This window comes from Tasmannia lanceolata, unplaced genomic scaffold, assembly GCF_043159265.1.
Source record: "Tasmannia lanceolata isolate RefF3 unplaced genomic scaffold, GAP_Taslan_0.1 ptg000048l, whole genome shotgun sequence".
Classification (NCBI taxonomy): domain Eukaryota; kingdom Viridiplantae; phylum Streptophyta; class Magnoliopsida; order Canellales; family Winteraceae; genus Tasmannia; species Tasmannia lanceolata.
In genome coordinates, this window is record NW_027518725.1 from 3,369,256 (window position 1) to 3,381,207 (window position 11,952).

General features: G+C 39.0%; 2 protein-coding genes across 2 annotated transcripts; one reads left to right on the forward strand and one right to left on the reverse strand.

The window, feature by feature from the left end:
- Window positions 1-1,071: 1,071 nt before the first annotated feature.
- On the forward strand, window positions 1,072-4,746 carry LOC143864268 (small nuclear ribonucleoprotein SmD3b-like). The gene is made up of 5 exons (XM_077375181.1): window positions 1,072-1,326; window positions 3,065-3,117; window positions 3,473-3,539; window positions 3,623-3,679; window positions 4,398-4,746. The coding sequence occupies exons 1-5, from the start codon at window positions 1,168-1,170 to the stop codon at window positions 4,461-4,463; spliced, it is 402 nt and encodes a 133-aa protein (XP_077231296.1). The 5' UTR covers window positions 1,072-1,167; the 3' UTR covers window positions 4,464-4,746.
- Window positions 4,747-6,387: 1,641 nt separating this feature from the next.
- Window positions 6,388-11,952, reverse strand: LOC143864240 (squamosa promoter-binding protein 1-like). Its single transcript, XM_077375139.1, has 2 exons — window positions 11,370-11,952; window positions 6,388-6,954 (listed from the first exon to the last, which is right to left on the reverse strand). Exons 1-2 carry the CDS (start codon window positions 11,630-11,632, stop codon window positions 6,708-6,710), a joined length of 510 nt encoding a protein of 169 aa, XP_077231254.1. The 5' UTR covers window positions 11,633-11,952; the 3' UTR covers window positions 6,388-6,707.

The following is an 11,952-nucleotide window of genomic DNA, read 5'->3' on the forward strand; positions in this document are numbered from 1 at the left end:
GAATATTAAATATTTTAAATTTATCCTTTTTATCTTGGGTTTGTTCAATTGCTTAAGATCATTTGGTCACTATCGGATTATTGGCTATTTTTTCTTATCTCTAACCCTCTCCATTTCTCTCTACCCTACCCACAGTGCCATGTCATCCTCCATTTGTGATCCTCCCTACGTTCCGGAGCCGGAGCCGGCTTTTAAATTTCGGCCGAAACCGAAACACTTCGGTCGAAATTTCGGATTTCAGCCCACATCACCATGAAATTCACATGGAATCGGAAAATTACAAGATTTCGTGAATTTTACTGAAATTTTGTTTTCTATCCTTTTTTTTTTTTATATATATATATATAAAATCTCCACCGAAATCAATGAAATTTCCATGGAAATTTTAGAAATTTGGGTGGTAAAATTTTAAAATCTTAAAATTTATAGAATTTTTTAAGTGACTTGGGCCGAAATTTCAGTTTCGGGTTTATGGTGGAAACCAAAACATGGAGTGCAACATATATCAGTATGGTTAAAACAAGTTTAAAACATGGTGATTAGTGCCATTAGCAAAACATGGGAAGTACAGACATCAGTCTCGTTTTAAAAGTGGAAGCATATATTTAGGGAAATGTTATCAGCATTACTGTATTTTGATGATGGCACTCCTCACTTTATTCAAAGTACGCGCCATAGGATGATCCAAACTTTCCATCAGACGGATCACGGCCTAAATAGGTTGTGCCCCAAAAATCATTTCCATACGTTGATCCTAACCCTCCAATCTGAATGTTAGAGAGTTGATCCTAACCTTTTATAGATCAGAGGGTTAGGATCTCCGATCTGAATGTTAGAGAGTTTATCCTAACCTTTTATAGATCAGAGGGTTAGGATCTCCGATCTGAATGATTTTTGGGGCACAACCTATTTAGGCTGTGGTCCATCTGATGGACGGTTGGATCATCCTACGTGCTGGCCATACCGTACTTTTAATAAAGTGAGGAGTGCCCTCATCAAAATACAGTAGTGCTGATAACATTTCCCATTATTTCATACCCCTGTTCTGATAACACCACCCAAATCTTTACTTAACACCATTCCCGCTCCTCCCAACACATAGAAATTTTAGGGTTTTAAGACGAGAAGAAGAGAAAAATCAAGAGAGAGAGAGAGAGAGAGAGCGCCATGAGTAGGAGCTTGGGAATACCAGTGAAGCTTCTTCACGAAGCAGCAGGGCATATTGTAACAGTGGAGCTGAAGAGTGGAGAGCTTTACAGAGGGAACATGATCGAATGTGAAGATAACTGGAATTGCCAACTTGAATCCATTACTTACACTGCTAAGGTATATAACTTTCATCATTCTATTTCCTCTCTTAGACTTATCTCCAAAACCCTAGAACAACCCCAAGAATCTATAAAGCGTAGATTGTTTATTTGAAATCGTAGCTTGTAAACCCTAGAAGAAACCAAGACTCTAAGTGTGGATGGTTTGTTTGAAATCGTAGCTTGTAAACCGTAAGTTTCCGTAACTAACCTAGAGATCTCTAAAACCCTTGAAGAGACCAAGACTCTAAGTGCAGATTGTTTGTTTTGAAATCGTAGCTTGTAAACCCTAAAAGTCAGTACTATAAGTGCCTGACCGAATGGAGAGACATCTCTAAAACCCTAGAAGAACCAAGATTCTAAGTGTAGATTGTTTGCTTGAAATCGTAGCTTGTAAACCCTAAGTTTCTATACTATAAGTGCATAACCGAATCTAGAGACCTAAAGAGAAATTGATCTGGTGGGAGCTTTTTGCCCTCTCTTTTTACTTCTCTCATTCATCGTCCTTCGATGACAGTCAGTTTGAATTTTCAAAAGAGTCTATGCACTGCTTCAGAAATTCGCATGGGAACCCTAACCTAAATAGAAAACTGAGATGATGATCATGCCATTAAAATAATGTAAAAAAGAAAAAATCAGTAAACTGAGATGATGGTAATCTAATGTATGTGATAAATTTAGGATGATTTCACTAATCTTGAATTCAATAACAATCAGTCCTAGTAAGTTTTATATAAAACAATCAAAGGGATAAACATAGTATTAATAGGTGATAAATATAGAAAGAAATAAGAATAGAACATCCTAATCTAACATGATTGCTAATCTAATTTGGTTGCTTAATCTACCACCAAGATGATCCAATGGTGAGATCTACACCCGATCCAACAGTTGGATCTCACATATTCTAGCAGTATGTTCCCCGTATCTTTTTTCCGTCATTTAATTCATCTGGGTATCATTTGATTCACTGTATTTTCTAACGAATCCAATGACATGAATGCTTGGTTACAAGGCCCTGCTAGACCCAAAACCTGTAGCTGCAAACTACGTATCCTTCTGCATTTATTGGTTAAATTCATTAGACCTGTTTTTTGTATACTGTATTCATTTGGATGCATCATTTTGTCCTTGGAGCATTTTCACGGCGAATGACAACACACAATCGTTTATTTAGGCCATTCAAAGTATTGGGACTCATGTTAGATGGTCATTACCATGTGATTGTGTTCATAAGGATTTGATTTTGTTGGATAATCTGTGCCTTAGTAATTTTATTTTATTTTCACATTGTAGAACTACTCTTTTTTTGAAAAAAATATAAAATAGTTTGTTGATTTAGATTTACTGGGTCAGGTTTTCCATTAGGAAAGGATATCATATGGATCGTAGGAGTAATTTCACAGTAGGATCAGATCTATCATCTTTACTATCTGATTCTGATAATTGAATGTAAATATAGAACATGTATCTTGTTTGTCTTTTCCACTTGTTAGATTTTTACTATCGTGTCTTTGGTTGATGATTACAACCACTTGCCTGAAGCTTAAGGGTTTTGTATCGAAATGTTTAATTCACACTTATTGTTGCTGGTTACAACTTGATATATATGATTATACATCTCCATATCAAGAACCTATCCCTTGTGATTCCATGCATTGTGCTGTATTTCTGGCAAGGTGTCACATCCTTTTCTTCAGACCAAACGCGATCAAGAGTTCTGAACTGTATTGATATTGTTGTCTTTTATATTACAGGATGGAAAGGTTTCACAGCTTGAGCATGTCTTCATCCGAGGTAGCAAAGTTAGGTAAGTTCATCATTTATTCCAGTGTTTAAAAACTCCTTGACTCGGCAAGGAACTCGCCCGAGTCGACTCCTTTTTACCTCTGCCGCATTCCGCGTTTCACCACATCCGCGTTCCGCGTTTTGCCTTACAGAGTCAATAAACTCCTTTGACTCTCCCGAGTTATGACCTTGTCAACCGTGTTAACCGCGTTCTTGGCCGCGTCCGCGCCGAGTCAACAAGGATTTTTCTTGGCCGCGTTCCGCGTCAAAACCGCATTTTTAAACACTGATTTATTCTATCCAAGAAAAATTACGAGTGATGAGAGTACTGGTGATTAACTGCCATAAAGACCTGATATCGATGTTACTCACACTAGGTTTATGGTCATACCTGATATGCTGAAAAACGCTCCAATGTTCAAGCGCCTCGATGCAAGAATCAGGGTATGTTATGCTTGTATTTACTTATCTATTACATGAATCTTAAGCCTCATTTCTGATTTTTCTTGTCTATTGGCTTCTTGAAGGGTAAGGGCTCAGCTCTTGGAGTTGGCCGTGGTCGTGCCGTTGCAATGCGGGCCAGGGTGAGTTCTGTTCTCCATTTTTTATCCATTTTACAATGGCATAGCGAGTATTGTTTTAGTAAATCTTGTCATGCCGTACAGTTATTTTCCGTGTTAAATATATCATGAATTGTTTCTCGGAAAACTCTTCTTTCAAGTTGGATTTGGCTCTTAATGAACCTTTGCTAGAAGTTTTGTACGCTGCTTCTGCTTTGTGACTTTCCTCCAACATCATGTCTCTCTTATTGTTTCATGAAGTGAGGATTCAAGCTCTGTGACTAATGATTTCTTATTTTATTTTATTTTATGTATCTTCATTGGCAGTTATATTTATTTCCGAAATCGTGGCAAAGAACAAAAAAGAGCTTTGCTCTTTGAGCTGTTATAATCTCAATTAACATTTATAGATAAATGTTCCTTTGGGGTGTGAAATGCATATCCTAGTCCATCAAGGCTCTTTAGAAGTATTTATTAGTTATCTGGCCTTTGGTTCTTGTTCATAGTCTGGAATTGCATGAGTTAGTAGATCTAGTATTTGCATAATCGGCCGGGAAATTGGCCAATTGGGAATCTTGGAAATGAAAAGACAAAAAAAAAAAAGGGTATCTGTTGAACATCAGTGACCTGTTAGTATGCTATGTATCATCTGATGTTTCAAACTATATTAGAATATGATGATCTTCCATGAAAACATGCTGTAAAATTTCAAAATGATCGTTGGTTTGCTTTCTGTGTGCAGGCCCAGGCTGCTGGTCGTGGGGTTGCTCCTCCTGGTAGGGGTGCTCCGCCACCTGCAAGGCGGTAGTTACCATCAAACAGACTTCCATATCTTCTTGTGATGGGGTTTTTGAATATCTTAGACCTCTGAAGCCCCATCTCTTTTGACAAATGAGTGTAGTGCAGTTAACTAATCCTTTAATAGATTTCATCTGAGTTTCGCTCTACCTTTCCTTCCAATGCTTCCACACTTTGATAAAACATTTGTGTAATTTCCTCCCAAGCGCATGGGCTTGCTGTACATGGTCTCACATATGCCATTAAGAACATGGGATGAATGTTTATTTTTTATTTTTATTTTTATTTTTGAATGATAAATGATTATATTAAAAGAGAAAGGATAAGAAGATAGGGTGGTGAGAGAGGGCTAGCGAGGGTGATAGATGGAGACTCGAGATCGCATGGCCATGGAGAGCTTAAGAAGTGGCTTAAAGACGGGGAAAATATAAATTGTTTTTTTATTAGAGTTTTTCTTTTCCTTGTTTCTCAGCCTTTTCTCAACCTCTTCTCATTCATGCCCCATCTAGTCTCTACTCCTCCTACGCTTCCTGGTCCTTCTTCATCAATTGATATGCTACAGTTTCATGGAAAATTTTTCATAGAAGCTAAACATGGCCTATATTTTAGTGCATGTGAGTGTTGTCTAAACTCTAAAGAGATATCTTGCCTGAAAATGCTCACATTATAGGCAATTTCATTGCTGCCTTGCTACTTGAGAGAAAATACTAATAATTTAGGAGAGATCAATGCTTTGTGTCAAGGAATCCCAGTAGCAAGGGAGGTTTAAGAGGAGAACATCATGATAGAAGGCGACTACATGATAAAATTCTCACAAAATCGTAAAAAATATTAGCGTAAGTGGGGTGTAACATGTCCTATGCTGCAAGGAAGATAATGAACTCTCTTTTTCATTCATTGCAGTTTCATCAGGGATATTTAGTGCTTTGTCCTTGACTTAGATTTCCCAAAATCATATTGCTGATATGGTGGAGGCTTGCGTTCTTACGCCTTGACCTATTAGGAGTAGGCTATTATGGTGCCTTTATTTCGTGGCGGTTTTATAGCTGGTTTGGAAGGAAAGAAATAGGAAGACATTTAAGGGGTCCAGAGGGGTCTAGCATGGGGCTGTGCAGCATTCAGCAACAGGTACTATCTTATGTGGTGAGATGGGCAATGATCCTCCATGAGCTTAGAGACTACTCGGAGTCTTCTATCCATTTCTCATGGGATGCCATTCACCTAAGCTCCGGTCCGAGCGTCCCCAACCTAGATAGTTGGCTCTAGCCCTGATTTATATAAGTTGAACTTTGATGGGTCCAGTTTAGGTGATTTGGTGGCTTGTTGTAGAATGAATAGAGTAGCATCAATTTGGGCTCTACTCGGGCCCATTTGGTGTGATATGGATTTGAATGAGGTGGAAGTCCCCTCTCTCTTGAGAGGGATATGGCTTTTGGACCTCTCCTCTCTCTACGCCTTTACGGCGGAAGGAGATTAGCTCAATTTCATTTGTTGGGTGAATGTTGGGTTGGGATATCTCTGGATATTTGCTGATGCTTTGGTGGAGAATTTGGATATGGATGAGGGGCATGTGACATCCTTTGTGCATGTCCTTTGATCTGCTAATATAGAAGGAGATCAGTTCGCTCGCTCGGGTGTTTGAGATACTGGACTATGAGGCATTTGTTCACCTCCCCCTTGAGGTGTCTTTTGCATCTTTAGCTTTTGCTTGATGTTGCACTTCACCATCTCTGTCGTTGCTCCTGGCTCCTCATTCACTAATAGCATTCTTTTAAAAAGAAACAAAGAAAAAAAAAAAAAAAAACTTCATTGTCCCTGTAGTTTCAATAAGTGGAAGGCCTTCTATAACTACCGATGTTCAAACAATGTTGCAGGCAAGCTTGCCATTGAATAAGCAAGTTATATGCCCATTCGTAGTGTTGGGGATCTTGACATATGAAGGGACCACCCTCCCAACTTCATTACAATATTTTTGTTGGATTCCATCAAACTGAAGGAAAAGAAATTCTTTCATCCCATTACAAAAATATTCAAGATTATGATACTAACCCATATGAATTTCCTAGTGATTTCCACAAGTTTTGATTAAGCATGATGGAACATGTAAAAACACGAATGCTTATGATTAAGATGTAGAGAAGGATTTCTAACCATGATATGCATAAATTTGACTCTGGTGATCGCTAATGATATACAGTTTATGCCGAGATTAAGGTATAGATCATGCGAATGATATAGGAAGGAAGAACAAGAATCACTTGATCTGAAAATGCTTGAATTTTGGGTTCTTTGGGAGCGCTATTTTTATCACTAGGGTCTTTTTCTTCCCTTCGAGGTGAGATTTGGGTCTCCACGACACTTTCGGCTTTAAAACAGCTGGTATCAGTTCAGCGTCATCTAACTGTGGTTCAGCCGAGATCTTCCTCCTGCGTTCATTGTGATCTGCCAACCGTTTACGGCAACTCCTTTTGGTATCATCAAACTGCGATAGTTCATGAAATCTGCATCATAGATTCAAACCATGTTGTTATGAGAAAACTGATTTTGCGAGTAAACTTGAGAGGCAAATCATTTGGAAAAAAACTTGATAGATAACAGACAGGCATAAGGATAGATCAAGAAAGAATTAGATGGATATTCAATGATCCTACATGATAGCTCTCTTGCTCCTTTTCCTGCAACGATTGGTATTGGTTCGAAGTAAGATTCCATCTATAATTATGGGTTCAACACTGTTGTCGATAGTCTATAATAATTTTTTCCACCCACCTCTTCTTTTTCATTTTCTTTTTATTGATTTTGTATCTATTCCCTATTATTCTCGCACAACTTGGTTTTTTTAATGGTTAAAATTTTAATTAAGAAAAAGAAAAAGCAGGGGGAAACCCCATGACCGACATGGTCAATACAAGAAGAAAAGGAACAATAGAAAAGAAAAAAAAACAACAGTGAGCCTTTCATGGGGGAAGAAAATCAAAAGTCTCTAATTGATCCCTGTCAACCCCTTCCCTGTTAACCCCTGCCCTAGCTAGCCTATCGACATCTGAATTAGCCGATCGCCTTACATGGTGAAAGGAAATGTAAGAACCCTCCACTCTCCAGAATCTCATCCATCCAATGAGCCAATCTCCAAGGTGGAGGAAGGCTTCCCTTCAACTATCTGATCTTGTTGAGGGAGTCATCTTCCACTGTCACACTATCTAGAAGCTTGGGATCGATGATTCGGATGCCTTAGAGGACCGCTCTGACCTCTGCCACATTGGAGCCTGTTATGCCGATGGAATCCAAATAGGCCCATCTTGTCGCTCCGCTTTCGTCTTTAAGGACGCCGCCTACTCCAGCTGGATTGGAATTCCCCAAGCTAGACCCATCAAAGTTTAGCTTTCACTAGTCGGGGCCAGGAGGTTCCCATGGTTGAGAGATGGACTCCCTTTGCTTAATTTTCAGAAGAAGAAAAAAAAACAAAGGACTCCCTCTGCTCACCACTTGAGCAAACTTCCCCCGCCAACCATTCCAAAGATCGTATGCTAAGACAAACCTGAAGCAGGAAATGGTCCTCACCCAGGAGATGGTTACTGCTGAGAAACAACTTGAATTTTTTTTTCTCTCCTCTTTTTTCGTTGCAACATATTAAACCTGATTTTATCCAATTGGCGGAATCAAAATATGGCGTATAAACAGAAGTTACAGAACTACTTTGGATTATTTTGATTATTCTAGTCATGGTATGTGTACACATTTGCATGCCTTTCTATCAGTTTATGCATCACTATATCTGGGTGCATCTTTGCATGTATGTGTTGCGACCTGTTGATTGCCCCATGGTTTTATTGCAAAATTCAGAGCATGCAAACACAGCCAAAATAATAAAGAAGTTAAATGGACCCGGTGTCGGTGAGATATATTGCCAAAATGTCCATTTTTTAAAACCATATAAAAAACAAATGTCTCTGTCTAGGTAGCATTTTGATGCAGGGCAAGTGTCAGAGGGATGCTCTGATACCACTTGATGCAGTATGTTTTTTGCATGGTAGGTGGTTGATTCCAAAGGGATGTCCAATGGAAGACTAAGGAACTATAAGAAGGCTGTTTGCCACTCTTTACCCCCACGAAAAATGGTCACAAATGTGCATTTACTATTCCTGTGTCCCTTGCACTAGATACTAGTCAAGTTTTGACTGCACTCTAATTTTTTGAAAGATAACAGGTTTTTATTCCAAATGCGAAAGAGGTACATCAATGGGGACAAGATGTCCCCAAACTGACTACAATATGATATCCAACAAGGTAAGCACGGAAAATGACCATACTGCTGCCAAGACATTGGAGGAATCACCTTCAATTATTTGAGGTCCCATCCTATGCCTCACATACCATCTCTAATTGAAGGATTCAATTCCACAACAGTCAATGTCCATAAAAACAATAATTAAAGTCTAAAAGCAAATGCAATTATAACTGGCTTATGTTCCTTGAAAGTGAGCTAAGCATGAGCTGCCCAATTGTGATGTGGGACTCGTGTGAAAGTGCTTCACCATATGAAGTTTCTGTGTTTTCTTCTGGCCTTCAAAACAGTTTAGAGAACGTTGTAACCACTAACCAAGAGAAGACAACTTAAAAGGGACTCCTATTTAAAGTTTCTGTATTGTTTTGTAGAATTTTAACCAAATCCTTTGAAATGAATTTTTTTCTTCCACAGGCACACATTCATAGCAGGACCACCAATCGAGCACTAGTTATGCTCAGACCAGGAACTCGTTCCGAAGTTCTGGAAAACAGCTCTCTTTCCCTGCAGCTTTGTAATATGAGAAGGTGACATTCTAGTTCTGGAAAGGAATTAAAATTCCAGGACTAGAAGACATTTCTCATTCGTCACTCTAACTACTCAATATTAAAGAATTCCTTGCAAATTCAATCGGATAGTCAGAGATCTTCCACCATTTGTAAATACCAATGACAAACAGACAGTGCCCTTGCAGTAGTCGAAATTGAGAGTAAAATCAATACAAAAACTTACAAATTTCAAACTCATTCCAGGAAGATTAGGAGAGTTGTAGCAGACAAAAACTCTCTGAGCAGATCCACTCGTTTCAAGATCCTCTAAATGACTTCTTTGAGAGTTCAGATACGGGTTAATTAAGCTTCAGAGAATGAGATCTCAGCAGAAGAAACTCACTGAGAAGGTTCATTTTCCGATTGAAGCTTGTATCAGCAGCTTGCTATTCTTCAATGGATCAGCTCCTTTGGTCAACATTGATCCATTGAAATGAAAGGCATTTTGGCAAGGCAATGCCAAAAAAATCAAGGATGAAAGATGACTTCCTTGCAACTCAAGAATCAATAAGAAGATGACCATCTTCCAAAAAAAAAGTAATAAGATGGTCTTTAATCACAAGATCAATGGCTTCTCTTCCTTGGATGAAAATTCTATTGAAAATCCTCTTTGCAAGAGGTTTCCCTCCAACACACCAAGCCTAGATCTAAATCTAAGATCCAATATTCAAAATCAAATGAGAGCTAATTCCCAATTGGTGGGAAAATGGACTTTTAATAGGCCCGTACAATGTAAATGGACTAAATTCCCCTTCACTTAACCTAAAGACAAAAAACCACTACTGATATGGTCATAATAGAGCTCCGAAAGGAAATGTTTGGATAGAGTGGAATGGAAGTGCTTGGATTATCTTCTGGGCAGAATGGGGTTTAAGGAAAGGTGGTGATCATGGATAAGAAGATGCATCTTGTTTGCTTGGTTTTCGGTCCTAATTAATGGAGTTCCGAAAGGCTTCTTTAAGTCATCCAGGGGTTTGAGCAAGGAGACCCCTTATCTCCATTCCTTTTTGTTATTGTTGCTGAGACTTTTAGTCGGTTGATAGATAAAGGAATATCTACGGGTATGATCAAAGGTTTCAGAATTGGCAATGAAGACACATAATATTGAGACCCGGTAGAACTCACCCCTAAAAGCTAGCCATTAAGGGGAGTGTGCCCAAGTCCTTATAAGCCCATTCACATCCACTCACTTTTCCGATGTGGGATCTTTGCTTTTGTGTGGAACCCCCAACAAGCTCCCCCTCCACGTAGCAGCAACGTGGATAATCCCGCCCCTCCATGTGGCGGCAACATGGGAGCTACGAGATCTTCTCCAGGGGAATTTCACCATCCTCGAAGGTACACCGGGGTTATTAAGATCTTCCCCGAGGGATTTTCTACCCTCAGAGGTACACCGGGGTTACCACACCCCAGCTCTGATAACACTTGTTGAGAAAATCTGTCGGGCAAATCCGATCCAATCGTGCACAAATTAACAGAAAATTAAGGGTAGACGCAAACCACAAGATGAATCGGTTTTTAGAAAAACCGAGAAATACCTTCTCAAATATGAATCGAAAACGATCTACAACAAAAAATATCAAGTAACGATGCAAGAATGCACTCACACAAGAAACATAGGATCCACGGGGGAAGATTTTCACTATTTCGATCTAGAGTTACAAACTCTCTTCTTCTTGGCCAAGAAACAAAAAGAAAAACTCAAAACCGTAACCCTAACATGTGGCTTACTATCAATGTCACTACAGGAAGAAATTAACCAAAATACACTTTAGAGGGAATCCGAAAATTAAATATTCCTTCCAGGGCGCTGCCCCTAACATGTGGCATCTTTCAAATGACAAAGAGTGTAAGACCACTCATCTCTCTTCTCTCTCTATTAGATACTAAAAAAGAAATGAAATTTAAGGGGTGGTGAGATTGCTAGAAAAATCAGGTGATACTTATTTTCGAATACTTAATATGCTCAAATATTTTAGATAAAAAGATGCCATCTACCTGAAATATAAAATATAAGAGCCCTAACTGTATCTTCAAAAAAACACAATAAAATTGATCATACCTACTACACTGCTGACAATACCTCTGCTCTACACCGCCCACCAAAACCGCGGCCGCCTTGGCATGATGCTCGCACACCTTGTGCCGTTGGTGGTACCTCTTTTCCGCTCCCAATTTCGATTCACAATCATCAGCTTGACAACACAGAGTATACTCCTTTGGACTACTACCCTTATTCGAGTTCAAGACCCCCTTTCTCTCTCTACAATCCCCAACAAAAACCCTCTTCTTCCCATCATCTTCTTCTTCATCTCTTTCTCTCTCATTCAGAGATCTTTTTGTCATTTTGGACAGACCCAGAAAAACCCACCTCAGAAACAGTGGATTCTCAAGAGAATGAAGAGGAAGTAAAAGCAATTAGGGTTTTTGAGGACTGATGAGGACATGGTTGGGTTTCTGCGAACGATTGTAGAAAACTTAGAGAGAATTATGAAGTTTGATTGGCCCACCAGAAGGGGAAGAAGACAGGGAAGAGGTCGTATTCAGAGATTTAAAAAAAAAAAACAGAGAGAGGCCTTATTCTCTGTAATCAGAAAAGTCTGTAACCCTCTATTCATTTATAGGGTAAATTTATCTCTCTTCTCCCTGTTAAATCGTCATATATG

What these genes read in the sequence shown, in the direction of transcription:
- LOC143864240 (XM_077375139.1), bottom strand. Translation starts at nt 11,632, where the DNA reads ATGACAAAAAGATCTCTGAATGAGAGAGAAAGAGATGAAGAAGAAGAT. An exon ending in GTGGGCGGTGTAGAGCAGAG is followed by an intron (nt 6,955 to 11,369) that starts GTATTGTCAGCA and finishes TCTATGATGCAG; the next exon opens with ATTTCATGAACTATCGCAGT.
- LOC143864268 (XM_077375181.1), top strand. Translation starts at nt 1,168, where the DNA reads ATGAGTAGGAGCTTGGGAATACCAGTGAAGCTTCTTCACGAAGCAGCA. An exon ending in GCCTCGATGCAAGAATCAGG is followed by an intron (nt 3,540 to 3,622) that starts GTATGTTATGCT and finishes GGCTTCTTGAAG; the next exon opens with GGTAAGGGCTCAGCTCTTGG. An exon ending in CCGTTGCAATGCGGGCCAGG is followed by an intron (nt 3,680 to 4,397) that starts GTGAGTTCTGTT and finishes TTCTGTGTGCAG; the next exon opens with GCCCAGGCTGCTGGTCGTGG.